General features: G+C 39.8%; 1 protein-coding gene across 6 annotated transcripts in view; it reads left to right on the top strand.

Moving 5' to 3' along the window:
• nol4 (nucleolar protein 4) overlaps positions 1-22,921 on the top strand; it is a 186,869-nt gene that overhangs the window by 50,029 nt on the left and 113,919 nt on the right. For 3 of the 6 annotated variants that reach the window (XM_033019683.1, XM_033019684.1, XM_033019679.1), the window contains one exon: positions 22,564-22,705. In XM_033019683.1, coding sequence (XP_032875574.1) covers positions 22,564-22,705 — 142 coding nt within the window. Of the gene's footprint in view, positions 1-12,580; positions 12,843-22,563; positions 22,706-22,921 lie in introns of those variants that run through there. The other 3 variants (XM_033019685.1, XM_033019682.1, XM_033019686.1) reach the window with 2 other exon arrangements.

Here is a 22,921-nt window from a genome sequence, read left to right as displayed (position 1 = left end):
ATTTGACAAACAATTCAATGCCGTGGTAAAAGCTAGCTTCTTTCAGCTTCGGACGATAGCAAAAATAAAACAATTCCTCCACTTTGATGACCTCGAAAAGATCATCCACACATTTATCTCCTCCCGCCTAGATTACTGCAACTCTCTTTACACTGGCATCAGCCAAACTTCCCTGTCCCGCCTGCAACTGGTCCAAAATGCCGCAGCGAGACTCCTGACGGGCACCCGAAAAAGGGACCACATCACCCCGATCCTGGCCTCTCTCCACTGGCTCCCTGTGCGGTTCCGTATACATTTCAAGACCCTCCTCTATGTATACAAAGCCCTCAATGGGCTTGCCCCCTCCTACATTAAAAGTCTTCTCACCCACCACTCCACCTCCAGGTCCCTCAGATCGGCTGACTTGGGGCTGCTGAATATCCCGCGGTCTAGGCATAAGCTTAGGGGCGACCGCGCCTTTGCGGTTGCAGCTCCTAGACTGTGGAACAGCATCCCCCTTCCCATCAGAACTGCCCCCTCCATCGACTCCTTTAAGTCAAGACTAAAATCTTATCTATACTCCCAAGCCTTTCCTGACGTCCACTGAGCGAGGGTTATATGTATATATGTATGTAATTTGTTTGTTTACACTATACTTATAACAAATGTAAAGCACTTTGGCCAACGAGAGTTGTTTTTTAAATGTGCTATATAAATAAATGTGACTTGACTTGACTAAACTAATTTGGAGCTGTTATCAGTGTCTTGCACCCTTTTCAGTTCACCCTGGATGAAAATCTTCTTAAAATCTGCATGGTACAACTGGCTAGAGTTTTGGTGGGGAGACATGTCTTCATGACTATCGACCAATGGTACTAATGTCCATGGTGATTAAGTGCGTTGAGGGGTTGGTTATGACGCATGTCAACTCCTACTTTAACAAGGACCTGGACCTCTGCAATTTGACTTCTGCGAAAATAGAGCAATTGGGAATGCAATCATGCTGACTCTTTACTCTGCACTGGACCACTTGGACAACAAGGACACATATATCAGGCTGTTTATTGAGTAGAGCTTGGCTTTCAACACCATGACCCCCCTCCAAACTTGTTATCAAACTCAAGGAACAAGGTCATTCCTATCCCATGCAACTGAACCTTAACTTCCTCATTTGCAGACCACAATCAATTTGGCAACAACACTTTCTCCACAATAACCATCAGTGCAGAGCGTTCCAGGGCTTTGAGGTCAGTCCCCATCTCTACTCATTCTATACCCATGATTGTGTGGACAGACAGAGTTCCAATGCCGTCATTGCCGATGATACCACCATTGTTGTACGAATAAAAGGTAATGATGAGTCACAGGATTGAATGGTGCCAGAAAAATAATCTTGCTCTAAACATCAGCATAACCAAGGAGCTGATAGGGGAAAGCCAAGAATCCACGAATCTGTCTGCATCAATGTGTTGGTGGTGGAGAAAGTCAACAACTTCAAGTTTCTGGGTGTGCTTATCTCTGAAGATCTGTCCAAGGCCCAGCACATTGATGCAATTATAAAGAAAACCCATCACACCTCTAGTTCCTTCGAAGATTGAGCAGATTTGGTATGTTGATATATACTTTTTGAACTCTACAGGGGTAGGTTACAAAACGTACTGGCTGGTTGCATCACGGCCTGGTCCAGCAATTCAAACACTCAGGGACAAAGCAGATTACAGAGAGTGGTAGATATACCCGGTCCTTCACAGGTACTGACCGCCCCACCCAAGTCTGTAGATTTATAAAAGGCACTCCCTCATAACGGTAGCCAATGTCATTAAAGACCCACGTCACCCTGGACATGCTTTCATTGTGTTCATCCCAGGTTCAAGAATAGCTTCTTCCCAACAAATATCAGGCTCTTGAAAACTACACATCACTAAACTTAACTATAAACTTGTATGGACTGTCTTTAGTTGCACTATGGATTTTGAATTTTTTTCTCCTGTAATGTGGTTATTCATTTATTGAATTATTTTGTTAATTATATTTAATTTGTGTGTATTGCAGTCACAGACCTATTATGCTTAATGCCGGCTTAATGGCATATTTCCTATAGCAGGGTGACCAAAACTGAACACAATATTCCAAGTACAGCTTGTCAACATCTTATACACTTGTAACATAGCATCCTGACATATAATTAACTGTGAAAGAAGGAACTGCAGATGCTGGTTTAAACCGAAGATAGACACAAAAAGCTGGAATAACTCAGCGGGACAGGCAGCATTTCCGGAGAGAAGGAATGCGTGACGTTTCAGGTCGAGACTGGTTAGGGATAAGGGAAATAAGAGATATAGACGGTGATGTGGAGAGATAAAGAACAATGAATGAAAGATATGCAAAAAAGTATTGATGATAAAGGAAACAGGCCATAGTAAGCTGTTTGTAGGGTGAAAATTAGAAGCTTATGTGACTTGGGTGGGGGAGGGATAGAGATTCTGGGAGGGGGAGGGGGTGCAAGGGTAGAGCTGTGGGGTACTGAGGATAGCAAGGGCAGAGCTGTGGGGTACCCCTCCCCCGAGTTGCAACAGAGACAGAGTCCACCTAGTCCTTACCTTCCACCCCATCAGCAGTTGCATACAATACATAATCCTCCGAAATTTCCGCCACCTCCAACGGGATCCCACCACTAGCCACATTTTCCCATCTCCACCCCCTTTCTGCCTTCCACAGAGACTGCTCCCTCCACAACTCCCTGGTTAATTCGTCCCAATCCACCCCCTCCCCAGGTACCTTCCCCTGCAATCGCAGAAGATGCAACACCTATCTCTATACCTCCTCCCTCGACTCTGTCCAGGGACCACGACAGTCCTTTCATGTTCAATCTGATCTCCCAGTTGCAGGACACTTTAATTCTCCTACCTATTCCAACACAGACCTTTCTGTCCTCGGTCTCCTCCATTGCCAGAGTGAGGCTAAACGCAAATTGGAGAAACAAACAGCATCTCATATTTTGCTTGGGCAGCTTACAGCCCAGTGGTATGAATATTGATTTCTCTCACTTCAGGTAGCCACGACATTCCTCTCTATCCCTCCCCCACCCAAGTCACATGAACTTCTCATTTTCACTCTACAAACAGCTTACAGTGGCCTGTTTCCTTTATCATCATTACTTTTTTGCATATATTTCATTCATTGTTCTTTATCTCTCCACATCACCGTCTATATCTCTCGTTTCCCTTATCCCTAACCAGTCTGAAGAAGGGTCACGACACAAAACGTCACCCATTCCTTTTCTCCATAGATGCTGCATGTCCCGCTGAGTTACTCCAGCTTTTTGTGACTTATCTTCTTTTTATATAATTAATTCTCTGGCTCACTTATCTTCATTGATGATACAACTGCTGATGGTAGCATAATGAATTCTGAAGTGTATAGACACATCCTATCTGTTCAAGTTCAAACAAATGCCTCCAAACTCATTGGCCAGCAGTTCATTCTACAGCAAGACAATGATGCCAAACATACCGCTAAAGCAACAAAGGAGTTTTTCAAAGCTAAAAAATGGTCAATTCTTGAGTGGCCAAGTCAATCACCCGAACTGAACCCAATTGAGCATGCCTTTTAAATGCTGAAGAGAAAACTGAAGGGGATTAGCCCCCAAAACAAGCATAAGCTAAAGATGGCTGCAATACAGGCCAGGCAGAGCATCACCAGAGAAGACACCCAGCAACGGGTGATGTCCATGAATCGCAGACTTCAAGCAGTCATTGCATGCAAAGGATATGCAACAAAATACTAAACATGATTACTTTCATTTACATGACATTGTTGTGTCCCAAACTTTATGGTGCCCTGAAATTGAGGGACTATGTATAAACACTGCTGTAATTTCTACATGGTGAAACCAATCTAATCTAATCTTTAGCCGCATGTGATTTTTTCTATTACAAATCTCTAATTGTGGAGTGCAGAGGCAAATAAATAAATGATGGGTCTTTGTCCCAAACATTATGGACGGCACTGTATAGCTACCAATAACACAATAACACAAGAAATGTCTCCACCCGAAACGTCGCCTATTCCTTCTTTCCATCGATGCTGCCTCATCCGCTGAGTTTCTCCAGCATTTTTGTCCACCTTCGATTTTTCCAGCATCTGCAGTTCTTTCTTAAACATAACTTATGGGAAGTCATTTGTGATGGATTTTGTGATTGTAAATTGTTATTGGCTGTATTCATATATGAATTTGGAAGATCACATTAATGAATCTTGAATAACTTTGGAACCCTTTTCATCAGCCTCTTCCTGCACCCTCCACTGCTCCCACACACTGCTGCCACCCTCACATGCTAGATTTAAAGTGCCTTATTCAGTTTTCTATATTTTTTGATATTCTAAATTTCTTTTCATTCAATTTTTGATAATCAACACATGTGCACCCAAACCTAAATTTATGAGAATATCATCTGTAGCCTTTTTATTGATAAGGCTCCAACCAAAAACATAATCTGTGCCTGTAAACAATAGTTTGATTTTCCCAAATGGTATGAAAGTCTCTTTCTTGTCAATATGTAGGACAACATGAGTACATAATGATAATTACATTTATTAAGTGCATTAACTTTACAAGAAAGTAAATGTTTGGCATCCTCTATGCTAAAGATGACTATTATCTAACTTTTGAAATAGAAAGTCAGAGACGATACATTAATTTTAAATTTGCTTTATTTTTTATATATTTATTATTTCTGGAATAAGTGTTCAAGTTTGAAAAGTGAGGCAAAGGTTTCATTGATTTAATCCAATTCTCCATGTATTAGGTTTAATTTATAGGAACATTGGATGGAAACATAAGAAATATGAGCTGGAGTAGGCCATCTGGTCCTTGAGTCAAGCCACCATAATCAAGATTATGAACGATCTTCCACTTTAGTGCTAGTTTCCTCCACTATTCCCACATCCCTTCATTATTAAAGAAATATTAATCTAGAAATCTGTTGATCTCCGCTTTGAATGAACTGTGTTCACAGGTGTGTGTCATCAAGGCTCTCTACAATTGCAGTAATATTTCTGTACTCAAATCCTCTCATAATAAATGTTAACATACCAGTTTCTTTTCTAATCGCTTGCATATTGTATTTCAATAACTTGTGTACAAGCACACCTAGGTCTCTGTGAACTACCTGGTTTCTCACCATTTAAACAAATCCTATATTGTGCATAAAAGCGAATAATTTTACATTTTTTTACATCTACCATGGTCTTTCATTCAGTTTAACATGTTAAGCTACAGCTCTGCCCAAACTGTACTGCTTATCAACTTCGAGTAATTCTCTATCACATGCGATTTGTTTTATTTTAACAAGTGGTGGATCAAGATTAGATTATGTTAGGATGAAACTACGATAGTAGAACCAGGGACCATTTTTTCCTTTCAAGTTAGCAGTAATAGTTATATACCAATGTAAAATGGGTATCATGACCCTGCAAAGTTTATTTTAAATGCACACCAACTTCAAAAGAGAAAGATTAGTGCAGTTGAAATTTAGGATACTCAGAAATTGTTTTTGCATAATTTAAGATACATATGTGTTCTGAAAAAGAAGCATTGGTAACTGGAATTAGGGTTTTTTTCTAGGATTCTTTTATATAAGTAATTGATATCTGCCTGCTGTTATTTTCTGCATCCATTTTGATACACCTGTTACTGGTGATAGGTCCTTTGCCACCTATGATTCGTGGTGTGGTCAAGTGCTTCCTACCCTATTTGTTTAGAGGAAGGAAGCACTACTTCTTTAACAGTCCATCAAAAACGAAATGACTTGTTTCACACCTTTTTTCCTCTATTATTCAATATTCTCTTCCCAGTATGAAATAGAGACTTTGTTTTAGATATTTGGTGGGCATTCAAAGGGTATGGGTTTCCCCATTGCAGATGACTAGGCGTAACTGGCATTTCAATTTGGGGATGTTAGCCTGGCAGATAACACTGATATTTGTAGATTCTTCCATTGAATTTAAAGGATTTTGCAGAGGCAGCATTGGTATTATTTTTCTGGTGTTTTGTGGCCTCCAGTCCAGGTCTCAGAAGTGTATAGGTTGGAAGAGACTATTGCTTTCTGAAATCTTGACCTTCGTGCACCCTTTTTCTCAATAAACCAAAGGCTTTGCTGGCACATTGAAGGTGATAGTGAACTTCATCATCACAGTTGGCCATTACTAAGAGATACAGAAGCTCCTGATATGTATGGGAACTACTCTGTGTTTTTCATAGTCTCATTGTAAATATTTGTTGTTGGACGACTGTGTGGTGTAGGTGGGGCAGGTTAGCACGTATTGTAGATGTTGAGTGTGAGGCCTTCTAATAAGGCCTTGCTCAAGTGAATAAGTTGATAAGTCTTACAAGTGTGCACAAATGCTGGGATCATCCATATATTGCAACTCAACTACTATGGTTCAGGTGCTCATGGTTCCACACTGTAATTGTTGGAGGTTAAACAATTTTTAATTGGTTCTGATCATTAGTTCCACAGCAATTATGAATTTGGAGGTGATGTTCAACATTGCCGTGAGAAAGATTGAACAAAATGTTGGACCAGTGAAGCAACTTTTTTTTAATACAGGTCTCCACCAACATTGGGTTTGTTATAGACCCACTGGTTAGTCTCATGGCGTCCACACCTTTGTGGAGCAAATGTAAGTTGGAAACCTATTTCTGTGGGCAGACGACTTTTAGGAGGGTGATGGAGACAAAGTTTTCAGTTTGATAGAAAAGTAACCTGTATAACGGCTTGTGCAAGAACTGTGCATTCTGTAGCTGTAAAGGTTATTAAGGCATTAAAGTTATTTTGCCTTGAAATAATTCAAAGTGACTTTGGATACACTTTAAACATTATATATGCTTAATAGGTACAACTAGCAAATTACTAACATTGTAGACATGAATCATACAAAGTTATGTCACAATGGTAGAAGTCTGAGTACTAATCTTTTTAATTTGGCTATATTTCTAAGGTACATGTTTTGTCATGAAATGCTCTCTCTTCATTGCAGAATTCTTCAATTTAATCATGTTTTTTTACTCAGCAATTGAGTGGATCCATGATTTGCAGATGTCTAGATTGTGACTATAATGAATATATTCCATGTTGGCCTTCCATTTCATTATTACTTGTTAATTGAATAACTGGGCTTGAAGATAGATAGTAAGGGGAGGATGTTCCTTAGAGGGAAAATGTTGAAAGTGAAAGTGTAAGAAAAATGACAAGGTGATAGTGCAGATTTGTGATATGGTTAATAATGGCAGAAAAGGAAAGTGTATACAGACATAAGAATACACCTGTAAATAGGTTCAAAGTAGGGAAAAAAATTAAAGTGAAAAAATTGAAGTTTATTTTAATGCAAGGTAGGTGAAATGATGGTAGAAACAGGTTAATTGATGAGAACTGATAACCGCTAAGAGATGTGATTGCAATGCGGTCAAGGATGCAAACTGAATATTCTGAGAAGGAAAATCTAGACAAATGGAACTACAGGCCAGCAGATCCTCTAGACCAGATGGTCTGCGTCCTAAAACATTAAAAGAAGTACAATGAACCAACAGCTGATTTATTGATGCTGTCAGTTTTAAAGGTGCACACTTCTAGACTGGAATATCTACCTCCAGGCTGTACAGGAAAACAGTAGTACACTGACTACAGTAAGAGTACAACAATAGTACTATAATTACAGGAAGGGTACATTAGAACTGATTAAACTTTCAAGTTTATTGAACCATAATATACATCAGTGTAGTCTAGTAACTGTAAATGCCTGTAAATGGAAATATAATTTTGATTATTGAAAAGAAAAACTTGGATTGTTTGAGAAGTTGGAAAATTATCACTGTAAAACAACTTTCAAACATGACTGAATATTTTAATCAGCAATAAAGGAAGTTCCACAGGGCTTGGTGCTCGGGCCGCTGCGCTTCACATTGTATATTAATGATTTGGTTGAGGGGATTGAAGGCTTTGTGGCCAAGTTTGCAGATGATACTAAAATAGTGGAAGGGCAGGTAGTGTAGAGAAAGCAGGAGCTCTGCAGAAGGATTTGGATAGGTTGCAAAAGTAGGAATCCAGAAATCGGAGGTGCAAGGGGACTTGGGAGTGCTGGTGCAGGATTCCCAAAAAGTTAATCTGCATGTCGAATCGGTAGTAAAGAAAGCAAACGCATTGCTAGCATTTATTTCGAGAGGGCTTGTATACAAAAGTAGGGGTGTATTACTGAGGCTCTATAAGGCACTGGTCAGGCAGCGTTTGGAATATTGTGAGCAATTTTGGGCACCATATCTGAGGAAGGATGTGCTGGCTCTGGAGAAGGTCCAGAGGAGGTTTACAAGAATGATCCCAGGAATGAGTAGGTTGACATATGATGAGCATTTGACGGCAGTGGGCCTGTACCCGCTGGAATTTAGAAAAATGAGGGGGGACCTCATTGAAATGTACAGAATAGGGAAAGTGGATGTGGAGAGGATATTTCCACTACTGGGAGAGTCTAGGACTACATATCATTGCCTCAGAATTAAATGACATTCTTTTAGAATGAGATGAGGAGGGATTTCTTTAGTCAGTGGGTGGTGAATCTGTGGAATTCTTTGCCACCGAAGGCTGTGGAAAGAATTCCCCCCACCAAGTTAGTGGATAAATTTAAGGCAGAGATTGATACATTCTTGATTAGTACAGGTGTCAGAGTTTATGGGGAATGGGCAGGAGAATGGGGTTAGCAGGGAGAGATAGATCAGCCATGGTGGATTAGACTTGATGGACTGAATGGCCTAATTCTGCTCCTATCACTTATGATCTATGATCTTATGAGGAATACAAATTGCAAAAAGGGAGCACGAAAAGAAACATCCAGAGATTTCAAAATCAACATAATTTTTACAGTATGTAAAAGGCAACTGCTGGAGGAACTTGGTGGGTCAGGCAGCACTTGTGGAGGGAAATGGACAGACAATAGTTTCGGGTCGGGTCCCTCTGGGTAAATTTTTAAATTATATGTGGAATCGAATGTTATTAAGGTCAATCTAGCTTCTTTTAAACAGATAATATGAATGAAGACGTGTTGAATAGTTATATTCATAATTATATGTCAAAATATTAAAATTAGCACGTCAAATTGTCATTTTAAGAAACACGAGAAGCAATCCAAAAAATTGTAGACTTTAACGTCTTTGATTGTGAAATTAGCATGTGTAATTAAGACCAAACACTTTATTTTGTACAAATTTGAAGTTGGTCAGAGAGAGCTCAGATGGATAATGCCTGATGAGCTTGTTTTTTTAATACAATCATTAGTTTCTGATCTTCACAGAAGGTTGGAACATATTGACAATTTGAAGTATGCATGAAGTGGTCTAATTCTCATTATCGGGAAGAATCTGGCATGAGGGTTGAAACTGTGCTGTTTTGAAGTGATGATAAGCCATCTTTAAGTGTAGCCATAGTCATGCCCTTCGTGGGAAGCAGCGCAGGAATATTATTTTCTCATCCATTTCCCATAGTGTCATCTCAGTGGTATTCTCAATTAAAGTAGCATTCCTTCTCCTCCCAGACATAGAGAAGAGAAGACCCGTGTAACCATTATCTCTCAGCACAAAATGAAGACACCAAATAGACCAAAAATGTGGCAACAAATTGCAAAGTCACCAAACCACAAAATATAAATAAAACTTTGTAAACTTCAGGAATCTCATTGTTCCAGCAAAAAAAAGAAGTGTTCTTGGAAAAAGATGGAAAATTCTCTTTCCCATGCCTCTTACTGGGTAATGTTACCATGTAAAATCTTTTAAAATAGTAAATGAAAAGCATGTTGGCATATTAACAAAATAACATCCAATATGTAGGTATGTTGCAAAGCCTACCTGAAGCGTCGTTGAAAATCTGTCGCTGCAAGTGTGCGCGATTTTGGCGCCGTTTAGAGGGGGGCGGGTTTAAAACGCGATTTTCTCTAAGCTGTTCCAATCGAAAATGTTCAGCCTAGTTAATTATTAACGAAAAATCGCTGGAAGACCCCGTCGCAAAAGCTATTATTAGTTTTAAAGGCCTTGAATAATAGTTATAGTAGTTTAAAAATCAATCTCTAAACCCGCGACCGCCAGCAACCGCAGGGTCTCATAAAGCAAATAGCAGAAGTTAGGTTGTATATTTTTACATTAAAAAGGGCTTCTAAAGATCCCTTTATACAAAGTTTAATATTGCGAGTAGCTCAATTTGGGCCCATTATATCCCGCAGTATTTTTCTGGGCATTTGGGGGCACAAATCTACCGCAATGTGAACGTTCTAAACCAGCGCGTTCCACAGGGACCCACTAGAAAGCTGATTTAAATGGGCATTTATTTACAACAATTAAACACTAAATTCCTTCCATTTGGCCTATAAATTAATGTAAATGAGATTTAAAAATCATGTTTTATTGTGAATTATTTGTGAATATTATTTGGACATTTAGGCTATTTAAAAATGTTAATCATTTATTAAGAAATGGATAGATGTTTAGATCTAGTAATTGAAGTCTGAAATTAGCTACAATTAGGTAACTAACTAATTATATGCTTTAATTTCAGGTCATCCAAGTAAGATTATTTTATATTTGTTTCAGAATGCTTCAATCTATGATAACTGAAAATTTCATTCAGTTCTCTTAATTTTTAAGAAAGTTATGGGCTTTTGACTGTTCACGATCACAGCTTTTTTGTTATGTCCATAGAAAATCAATAGGGAACAAGATGCTAATTTCCCAGTATGAAAATGGCCATAACCTTTTAAATACTTGAGATATGAAAGTGAATTAGGTGTCAAATTAAACTTATTTTTATGCTTTATCTGATGGGATAAATTACAGACTTGATTTTTAAAATCTCAAAATTTTGTAACATTGCTACAATATGGAAAATCTGCTAATCCAGCAGTATGGAAGTCTTGAACATGACAGATTAACAGAATGTTATTATACCCACCATGGAGCACTAAGTCCATAACCCTGTAGGTGTCATCCCTTTATGTACACACTCAAATAGCTTTTAAATGTGAGGATTTCTGCGGAAGGATCTGTGAACGGATCTGCTAGCTCTGGCTGGGCCAGAGTTCCAGAGTCCCGGCTGCAGGAGCTGTACTATTATCTCATACAATCGCCCTACACTTTTAAATCTCTTTCCCACCTGTAAATCTAGCTACCTATTGTGCTTGAGTTTGACATGATTGTATTTATGTGTAGTATTATCTGATTTGATTGCAAAACAAAGATTTTCACTATACCTTGGACGTGAACAATAATAAATTTAAACCTAATTCCTTCTTCCCAGAGATCCTGCCTATCCCGCTGAGTTACTCCAGCATTTTGTGGTCTACCTAAACTTAAACCTAAACCTGACATCAGCATTTTCAAAGTTTGATGGTAATCAGGTGGCTGCAACAGTACAGTAGAAATATATGTGTAAGTTAACCTTTCTGCAGTCTGAATGTCAGGTTGAGCTGTATTTTCACGGTGGAAAATGTTCCCATTTGACCACCATAATATAATGGGGGTTTTTTAACCAAAAATAATGTATTCAATTATTTACAATAATTCTTCAATACTATACTATTACACTACTAAATTACCATCCTTTTTACGATGCATTCCACCCCCCGCGGTGTTCAGTGGTCCCGGAAATCCCCCAAGGGTCCGGTGGACACAGCGTAGTCCTAGTACCACCTGGGCACGGACGTAACCCCAGAAAAGGGGCAGCAGCCGGCTCGGGCAGAGCCCTCTTCCACCTGGCGCTGTGACTCGCGGATGTCCAGCTTGGCCAGGCCACCAGGACATATTCAGCCCTACCCTCTCCCCTACGCACAGGGTGTCCAAAGATGAGGATGGTGGGTGTGAACTCAATATAATGTTGGCAGCATGGGTGGTTGCTGCCTCCCAGCGTCCTCTGCAATCCATTGATAAACAGGCTCAAGTATATTCTCCCAATGCTGTGATCAGATCAATGCAAGTGGAACTTATATGGCTCTACAATGCAATGGAAATTGTAAACACGTCAGGGATCCTTTCTTTTGTAGTTTATTTTAGAAAATGTTTTTTAGAAACTTGAAACATTATATTCTTGAACCAGGTATTTCAAAAACCTAATCTTTAAACATTTCCACCGTAAACGTTATGTAGATGTTTAAGTCACTATTATTGACACTGAAAGGGCGAATGATTGATGGTACTGAGGGTACAGATCATTTTATTGGTTGAATCTTTTGCCAACGGATTTTGTCGAACGATTTCGTATCGTAAAATTTACAATGGGTTAATTTGATCGTAGAATTGGAGAAATGGATAGAAATGTAATTTTTATAAATATGTGCACTTACATTGCTACAGCGGCGGAGATGTGCTAAAACGTACCAATCTGGGAAAGCATTAACTATTTTCGGCTAACAATTGAGGGTGCTGCAGCTGTAATTCTGAGCGGGGATTCAGTAACGCCTTTTCCTGGTTGTTGCTTCAGCGTCTTGCTCTTTCACTTCCAAGGAGAAGGTGAGCGTCACTGAGCACTGATGTCACTGGCGTTCCCCTCCCCCGTGCCTATCATTCCTCACAGATGCAGTGAAAGTGAATACACTGTATCTTTTATCTGTATCAGAATCCAGCCGTTATCCTTTCAAGATTGATACAATGCATTATTCGGAAACGACGTCCTTCTGCACGAAGTAATCTACGTTTTGAGTAAATCGCTGTTTTTGCTTCTTGCCATTTGACGATCTATTTTCGAGTAAGGCATGAAGAAGGGTTTTTGCTTTGAAACGAGGACAGTTAAAGGTGGATCTGCTGGTGTTTGAATGTTGATAATGGAGCTAAGGTAATAATAATTAAAAAAACGGCGTCAAGTAATTAGCGATCTTGCAGATATCTCAACAGCGAAACGATTCATTTGTTCATCGCCCCCAGTTAGTTTTATTATTTGGGAACTAATTATTCGACAGTTTGAAACAATGTTGAGAAGAGCTGCATCATGTACTCGGAAACTTAAATTACGGACATTTGGATACAATACAGGCCGTGGATTTGTAGTCTGAGCATGTATATTATTTTGTAAGTTTTTAGTATCATAAATAAACAATAAAAATATACGTCCAAACTAGAAGTGAAGTGTAATATCGCAGTGTATAGAAAATAGAAAAACGAAATTATACTACGAGCTATGTATTGTGTGAACCGTTAATTGCCTCTAGTTTGCATTATTAGTTTTCTTCATAAATGTTTAAGGATCTTTTTATCCGCCTCCTTTTTGGTTAAGAATCTTCAGGAACCTCTCTCTTGGTGCTTGACTGAGCTTAGTTGGTACAGACCATAAAATTCTGAAGAATGCCCCATCATAATAATAATTTAAGAAAAAATAGAACCTGAAACATGACCATAGTGGTGAGGGGAATCTTACATTTGCAGTTGTAAAGAGCATTTGTCACACTGAAAGTGACAGTCGTTTCATGCATCTGCACTTGATGGTCCAGTTTTGTACTTCCATCATAGAGTCTGTCCTCATCTTCTTCATCATGGTCTGGTTTGACAGCCTCTAAGCATGACATCCGGAGGCTGCAGCGCATTGTTCGATCAGCCAAAAAGGTTGTTGGCTGCAACCTTCCCCCCATTGACGAACTGTACACTGCAAGGGCCAGGAAGCGAGCGGGTAAGATCATCTCTGACCCCTCTCACCCTGGCCACAAACTTCCCTCTGGGAGGTGACTCCGGACTGTCAAAGCCGCCACAGCCAGACATAAAAACAGTTTTTTTTCCACGAGCATTAGCTCTAGTCAACAGCCAAAGGTCTGTAGCCTCCTTTTGCTCAGGTATTTTATTTTATTCTTCACAAGTTTAAATTATAATCTTTTATTTTTATTTCTCTACTGTATATCGTGTTGTTATCCTTGCAAGCAAAGGCAAGTTCCTTATATGTATACATACATGGCTAATAACATTTATTTAATTCAATTCACGCGTGAAGAAGTTGATGAAACCCAGTTCTTCCATGGGGTGCGCTGTTGCAATCTTAATATTGGGAATTGACTGAGAATCGGTGATTAGAGATGAAATTCCAGTTTATACGCGATGTTCCGTTGCAAATTACACCTTGAATGATGTGTTGCTTAATTTTGTAACGACTATGTGCGTAATAGCCACTAAACACATTTTCTGAGCATAAGAATTAATTTTATAAGCATGGAGTCTACTTACCCCCGCCCATTAAAATTTCTAAGTTTTACTAAATTATTTTATCACCGTTAATAATATTTCAGCTTTTACCTTAATCCATCTGTTCTACTCTCCAGCCTCTATTCCATTTCCAGAATTTTGAAAAAACAAACAAAAATTAGAGCATTTAATTTCCCGTTTAGAATTCAGTCTGATTGACAGTTATGTCAGCTGAATGCCAAAAGATTCCTGACAAGCGGCATCTGATATCAACTTGCATCGCAAGGGAATGGTCCACAGAGCAGAGCACATTGAAGCTTGGTGGGCAGTTTGCTCAAGATCAGCAGAGAGCCCATTTCACTGACTGCAAAGACTTAACTATTGTACCATATTTTTGTTTTAATTTAATTGAGAATAGTTTGGTTTGTGTAACGATATAATGAATCAATAACTTTTCAGATTTTAGGCGTTTGTTTCTTCTCAGGTCCATACCTGCACTTTTCCTTTGTTTTGTTGCCACTGTTCAAATTAGCAATCATTGCACACTCATAGTTGGAATATTTTGCAGGATATCAAAACCTCTCACATTGCTTCCTTTGTCTTACAACTTTCATTTACAAAACAATCCAATCTTAATCTTGATTAATATATCCTACATTTGTGATGCCTTCAGTTTTATCTTTTTTAGCTTGGTCCATTGCCTGTTTTCTCGAAAGTTAAATTTTTTGAGATTAGAAATACTCTCGGCTGAATAAATATTCAAGTTCAACAGCCAGGTCACAAACAAATGAGAGAATCATGGACAGAAGTTTTTGTCTATTTTGAAACTTCTATACATGATTGCTGGCGGTTTAGGTGAGGTGGACAAGCAAAATGTCAACGAATTGGCAATTGTCAGCACCTGCCACGGGTTTCAATTTCGCATCAATAATTCTGAGAAATATGTCATGATATTAATATATTCAATAGAATACATATGTATTTTGCTTTGGCATTTTATGAATATAATTATTTCATATTGCAATCCTATAGGACGGGTACTACACCATATATCTAGGGCTCATTTTAGAGCTGCATCCTTTGGGTAGCTCATTCTCCATCTCTCCGTTTATTGATCTTAAATTATTTTTTTGTGTATTGTACCTTTATGAACCTTTAATAGTTCTGAATCATTTTGATCAGCATTCATTTCCATTAATTTTTATTTTTTCTTTCTATATGATGAATTATCTAAAGGTGCAGAAATCAAAACAGTGGGGATAATTAATATTTACAAAGAATAGGTAACTTACTTTTCAATTTCAAAAAACAAAGTACTGGAGGAGGGAATGGGCAGACACCATTTCAGTTTGGGTCCCTTTGTCAAGTTGATGGAATAGCAGAGAGAAAAGTGGAAAAGAGAGGTATGGGTGGGGTAAAGCCTGGCAAGTGATAGGTTGATACAGACGAGGGGAGGGATGATTGGCAGTGGGTGAAGATACTGACAAAGGCTAAATATGAAAAGGAGGCTTATATGAAAAGTTCAAGTTCAAGTTCAAGTGAGTTTATTGTCATGTGTCCCTGTATAGGACAATGAAATTCTTGCTTTGCTTAAGCACACAGAACATAGTAGGCATTTACTACAAAACAGATAAGTGTGTCCATATACCATGATATAAATATATACACACATGAATAAATAAACTGATAAAGAGCAAATAACAGAAAGTGGTTATTAATAATCAGAGTTTTGTCCGAGCCAGGTTTAATAGCCTGATGGCTGTGGGGAAGTAACTATTCCTGAACCTGGTTGTTGCAGTCTTCAGGCTCCTGTACCTCCTACCTGAAGGTAGCAGGGAGATGAGTGTGTGGAAAAGAAGAGGAGGATTGTAAAGCCAAAGAGAGGAAGATATTAGAAACTTAGAAAATAGGTGCAGGAGGAGGTCATTCAGCCCTTCGAGCCAGCACTGCCATTCATTGTGATCATGGCTGATCATCCACAAAGATGGTTGGAGGGTACAAGGAGGAGGGGAAAAAGAGAAATAGGAGTCTCAGGATGGGAGATGAGAGCACAGGGGAGGAGACTGTGGTGATGGGAGATGGTGGGAAAATTGTGTGCTCCCATGGGGGGAAAAGAAGAGGCAGGGTAGAGGCTTATTAGTTGAAATTGGAGAATTCAATGTTCATATCATTGGGTTGTAGGCTACCGAAGCAGAATATGAGGGGTTATTTTCCAATTTGGAAGTGGCCTCACGGTGGCAGTGGAAGAGGCCAAGAACATAAAACATGGAAATGGGAAAGGGAGTTAAAATGATTAACAACCAGGAGCTCTAGCAGGCCTTGGCGGACTGAGCACAAGTGTTTGTTGAAACAGTCACCTAGTCTTTGCTTGATCTAGCCGATATAAAGTAGGCCACATCTGGAGCACCGAATGCAATATATGAGGTTGGAAGAGCTGCAAGTTGACCTGGAAGGGCTGCTGGTGTCTATGTCGGCATGGGAATAAAGTCACAAGTTTGCAAGGAAGGCAGATTTTCTTCCTTAACTCATAGTAAAGAACTCAATGTGCTTTATGACAATTTTGAAAGGCTCTTTCATGCGTATATCAATGTTCTATCACAAAATTTCTTAAAGCAATTCAGATTTGCAATCAGCAAGGTGTGTTTTCAATGGAGACACAACATATATGTTTCCATTGTTACTCAGGACCTCTGGATTAATTTACAGCATTAAAATTTAAAAGCCGAATAAAAAATAAAATTTGAACTTGTTTTTGGATTAACTCCTCAATGCTTCATTAAATTCCTGTTTATTAAACACCTTCATTAAGCTGGGTGGCGCAGCGGTAGAGTTGCTGCCTTACAGAGCTTGCAGCGCCAGAAACCAAAGTTCGCTCCCGACTATGGGTGCTGTCTGTACAGAGTTTGTACGTTCACCCAGTGGGTTTTCTCTAAATTCTTCAGTTTCCTCCCACACTCCAAAGATGTACAGGTTTGTGGGTTAATTGGCTTGGGTTTGTATACTTGGTATAAGTGTAAATTGTCCCTAGTATGTGTAGAGTAGTGTTAATATGTGGGGATCGCTGGTCGGTGCAGACTCGGTGGGCCGAAGGGACTGTTTCCGCACTGTATCTCTAATCTAAACTAAACTAAACTAAACTAAACGAAGCTCCTAAAATAGACACAAAATGTCTCGACCCAAAACGTCACCCATTCCTTCTATCCGGAGATGCTGCCTATCCTGCTGAGTTACTCCAGCATTTTCTATCTATTTTAGGAGCTTCGTTTAGTTTAGTTTAGTTTAGATTAGAGATACAGCGCAGAAACAGGTCCTTCGGCCCACCGAGTCAGCACCGAACCAGCGATCCCCGCATATTAACACTACCCTACACACATTAGGGACAGTGTACTTCTTCAGTCTGAAATAGGGTCGCGACCCGAAACGTCACCCATTACTTCTATCAGGAGATGCTGCCTGTCCTGCTGAGTTACTCCAACATTTTGTGTCTTATTTTCACTGCAAACCAGCATCTGTAGTTCCTTCCTAAACTAAGCTCCTGCTGACTTACCCTTGCATCTTCTCAATTGCCACTTTCTCCCAGACTCACCTATAGGCCTCAGCTGGCTGAAATGGAGCTATGGCACAGTATTAATTGGAACCCGTTTGCTTAAATAATGAGCAAGTATCTGACAAATTTAGAGAACTCCTTGGGCTTCACCATTCTGACGCACTGTCACTGCATAGCACAGGAATTGCATCATGTTTGGTGCAGAGCCAAAGACTGGGAGATGTAAAATCAGCTGCTAGCTTGCTATTGTGAATTTTACACCATATTGCACACTGCCAGTGTCTTTCTTTGTTCTAAGGAGTTATTTTAATAAAAAATAATGTTTTGTTTTGAAAGAATATTGAATCATCATATAATTATTTCTGTAATTTTGTTGATACTTAAAATTAGAAATATTCTAATTATATAACCTTGTACCTTCATGACAGGTAAGCAAGCGTACATTTGTATCCAAACCTTAACCATTAAAAATAAACTAGAATGTTTCCAGATATCTTAAAAGTTGGGAATGAAGTGCACCCGGCCTTCTGTCTCTTGTCACTGCCAACAGATGGAAGGCATTCATTGGTGAGCCATTTCAAAATTATATCTTTATGCTGCCCCATCCCTCCCCCAAACAGATCTGCTAACCCTCATGATTCCTCTCTGTACTGATGCCAGAGTTAAAGATGTTTACTGCATGGTAACAAATATTAGTAGCTTTTGCAGAAAGATTCCACACTACAGAACCCATTTTCATAAATCTCCCAAGAGATCTTAGGAGGATCATCAGTACTTAAAATTTCAGCATTGTCCAGTACTGGTGAAGGGCTGAAATCCAATCTTTTGAATAATATCTTTCAGTGGATTCTATCTCATATGGGCCTGACCCACTTAGGCGGCTTTTTAGGCGACTGCAGGAGACTATGCAGTCGCCACATGTTCGCGGGTGGTTGTCGGGGAGACAGCTTCATGGTCGCGAGGAGTTCCCGCATTCTGGGAACTAATCGCGGCCTCATTATGGTCACCGCAAATTTTTCAACATGTTAAAAAATTAGCGGTGACTAGAATGTAGCCGCCATGGAGAGTAGCGAGAATACTCATGCAGTAGGTGGGTCGCCAGGAGGTCCTAGTGGGTTGCCAGGCTGTCGAAGTTTCTGAGGTTCTCGTAGGTTGTAGCTGGTGCTGACCGGTGAATTTCATTGGCTCATTGGGAAATAAAAGGTAAGCAATAGTTTTCAGAACCAAAGATAACCGACCGGTAATATTAAATGTCCGCCGAACTTCACAGCCATGTATCTAGCTTATTAAAAGTTGTCTCTACTCCTTCTCCCCCTTCACCCCCCCCTTTTAAAGGACTTACCGTACACTGTGCTAGCCATCTTAATTACAGCGCCAACCTTCCTGTTCATCGCGGTGTGTGTCTGTATCACCTTGGCTTTGCACTGTGTGAATTTTTTAGACAGCTCTCCCTCCGCTTGCCCTGTCCCCCGCCTGCATAACGGGCTGGTGAAGGAAGCGATGTGTTTGTGTGTGTGTTCCACTCTGACAGTCGCCATTCCAGTTGCCGGTTTCTCAGGCGACTGCCGGCAACTTGACAATTGCCGGCAGTCTGCTGAAAAATCGTCTAAGTGGGACAGGCCCATAAAGAATATCCAAGTACTGTTTCATGGAATGATAAATAGAATCCATTCGCTAAAGCCATCTGGTGATCTCTCTAGTCCCTTTTGGAGGATATAATTGTAGTTGTTCAGGAACCAAAGCCAAGTGCATGAAAGGTACAATTGGGAACAGAACTCCTGATGCACTACTGCTGCTCAGGTTTTGTGGCTAACTGTTTTGTGCATGTTTTCACCTAATAATATATTTCCAGGATTGCTGTAGAGGCAGGATTTTACTGTTAACAAAATATGTTTGGATTTTACTGTCATCCAGTATAGAACTGCTGAAAACATTCTCTACATAAACAGCAAGCTGCATAGATATATGTTTGAAACAATGTATAAAGCCATAAAAAGGAGGCAAAGGAAACATTAAACTTTTAATAATTGGTGGTTTCTAAAATATTCTTAAAATAGTTGAGTCAGTGTCAGGAGGAATCATATAGTTGAAAAGATTAGGCCAGGGTCCGATTTGTGGTTCCTGGTCAGAGTTGGTTCCTGGCAAACATGGGTAGTCTTTTTGCACCAAGAGTAGGTCGGTACAGGACCTTTGATGTCTACAGGTTTGGGCTAAGTGTGTGTTCAGTAAATGAGGTTGCTACTCACCTGGTGAAAAATATTAGACTTTAGAGATACAGCGGGGAAACAGGCACTTATGCCCACCGAGTCCATACCGACCAGCGATCACCCCGTACAGTAGCATTATCCCACACACTAAGGACAATTTACAATTTTTACTGAGGTCAGTTAACCTACAAACCTGCATGTCTATGGAGTGTGGGAGGAAACCGGAGCACCCGGTGGAAACCCACGTGGTCGCTGGGAGAATGTACAAACTCCGGTTAGACAGCACCCGTAGTCAGGATTGAACCCGGGTCTCCAGCACTGTAAGGCCGCTACTCAACTGATGCGCCACTGTGCACTATGAACACTGTTGGAGCAATGATGTGACATCAGGCTGCACTGGGATTGATTGTGTCGTGGACTCATTGGTTGAGATTATGACTTGCATTCCGTTATGTTGCAAACATGATATGTTGAGATACGAGATGGAGGGGGGTTGAGTGTCATTGATATTTGTTGATTAGCACTTTTATGAGGCAAATGTTTGAGAGCAAATGGGAAGTGGACATATGGGTTGAGTAAAAACGCAATGGTCAAGAGAGAATGGATGAGTCATCGGAGGTGATTTGAGAGCTCAAAAGTGTGTTTCGTTTTGTCTCAGCAAGAATGATAGGGGCCTCAGTCCTCTTCGACAAATGTTTTTTTTAATATGATGCTTGTGTGAAAGTCAGAACTTGACTCTTGTGAAAATTTAATGGCATGAGTTCAGATAAATACCATCTACATTTTTATGTTGGTTTTAGAGAGATAAAATGTGTGGATCCTGGCCGCCAGTGTCATTCATTGTAGCAGCAGCAGCAGATACATATTAGCAATTAATGCTAGAAAATTGAGTCACTGCAACAGGATCTCTTCTGCATTGATCGTGAATTCAGTGACATTATGCACCATCAGGGAGGATGACGGGTTTGTAAATGTACCAAAAACACTTCTTACAATGCAGGAAAATAGTAGAAAGCGACCTTGGTTATTCTCTGCAGGAACTAAAATCCAACTGATTTGACAAGTGTTGGGAAAAGCAGTTTCTGCAACTGTCTGGTGAAAGACCCTGAAGTTTATTAATAATCTCAGTAATTCCCTGGCATTTCGGGTTTACAGATTTTCCATTTAACTTTACTTAACTCCTAATTTAAGTTACGTTGCCACCACCATTTGGTACTAAATCTTTTGATAAGGTGTATACCTGTTCTGCAAGGAGTTGATTAGAATGAATTAATGACTGGAAGGGAGGGGAATAGATATGGTGAATAGTCATTTGCCCAGGGTAGGCAAATCAAAAACAGAGGACATTTGCTTAATTGAGAGGGGCAAGATTTAAGATGAACCTGATTGGCAACGTTTTCACCCTCTGTGGTGGGTATATGGAACAAGCTGGCAAATAAGGTAGTTAAGGCAGATACCATCTGCATGTCGAAGACATTTTGACAGGTACATAGATAGGAAAGGTTTAGAAGGATATGGGCAAAACACTGGTAAATGGATCTACCTTATGGGCCTGTCCCACTTACGCGACTTTTTCGGCGACTGCCGGCACTTGTCATAGGTCGTTGCAGGTTGCCGAAAATGTTCAACATGTTGAAAATCCAGCGACGACCAGAACAAGGTACAACTCTTTGGGCGACTACTCATGACCATGCAGGCTTCACCCCGCGACATGTCGCCAGGGTGCCGCCTGTATGGTCGTGAGTAGTCTCCTCAGTCGCCAAAAAAATCATACCGTCTTTCTGGTCACCGCTGGATATTCAACATGTTGAAAACTTTCGGCGACCTGCAACGACCTATGACGGGTGCCGGCAGTCGCTGAAAAAGTCGCGTAAGTGGGACAGGCCCATAAGAATGATCATATAGGTCAGCATGGACGAGTTTCCGTGCTGTATGACTATGACTCTATCTTAGAATGACATTGGAATTTATAAAACCTGTGAGTAGTTGTAGCCTGGGTTATTTCCTGAGGATTAGAACATTTGGGCCTGTCTGTAGCTACTATCTAATGAACCATAGATCTTGGACAGCATTTTTCATTATGAAATAGCTTGCTAATGCAATCAATGGTAGTTTGGCCATTTCCAATTTAAGCTCTCAAGCCCTTAAGCAATACTGGCACATGACCTTTTTGACAGCACTATTAGGAATGTGATGCAAAATGTATTTTATGTCTTCTCAGTACATATCAGCATGTAAGATTTTAATAGAAGCAATACAATCTTACAACACAAAGAGCAATAATTAGTTTCCTGCTGATTGGGACAGGAATTGCAGGGGCCCAATTATCCTGAACAGATTTTAAGACAGTGTCAGCTTTATTCCTTACCAATCTATCTGTTGAGACTTTGATTGAAAATACATTATTGATGAGTTGGTGAAGTATTGATTCCTTACCCAGTCTCACGCTTCGAGATAAAGGAAACTATTTTGATGTCAACCAACTAATTAGAGATGAAAATATTGAGTTAAGATAAGAATAAATGTTATATTCTATAAGGATAGTAATTGTAGCTTTTAATTGGTTTTAAGCTGAAGGAGACACTCTTGAAGTATGTTTTAATTTTGGTGGTGTAAATCATTTATTTTTATTTCAGCAGGATGAGCAGTCGTTGAGCAGTGAAGAATTTGAACTCAGTGACTCCACATGGATGTCAGTCGATCGCATGAACTCTGACCAAAGCTCTACCCTGGAAGAGAGAATGCATAGTCCACAGAACCTAGACAGCCATCAGGATGGTTGGTGCTATTGTATATTAGGAATTGTGCTATTAACATCCTTGGGTTCAGTTAGATGAATGTTGGAGAAGGACCATTTCAGGGGTACGAATTTCATTAATGGATAAATATAAGATTAAATGCAGTCATATATTGTCACTATTGATATCTATAATGTAATGATTATATTTGATGTTTAATCATGGCAATTGAAAATGTCTGCTGATTTGGGATTTG

Source organism: Amblyraja radiata, chromosome 4 (genome assembly GCF_010909765.2).
Source record: "Amblyraja radiata isolate CabotCenter1 chromosome 4, sAmbRad1.1.pri, whole genome shotgun sequence".
NCBI classification, from domain to species: Eukaryota; Metazoa; Chordata; class Chondrichthyes; order Rajiformes; family Rajidae; genus Amblyraja; species Amblyraja radiata.
This window is presented reverse-complemented; position numbering and strand designations above follow the sequence as displayed.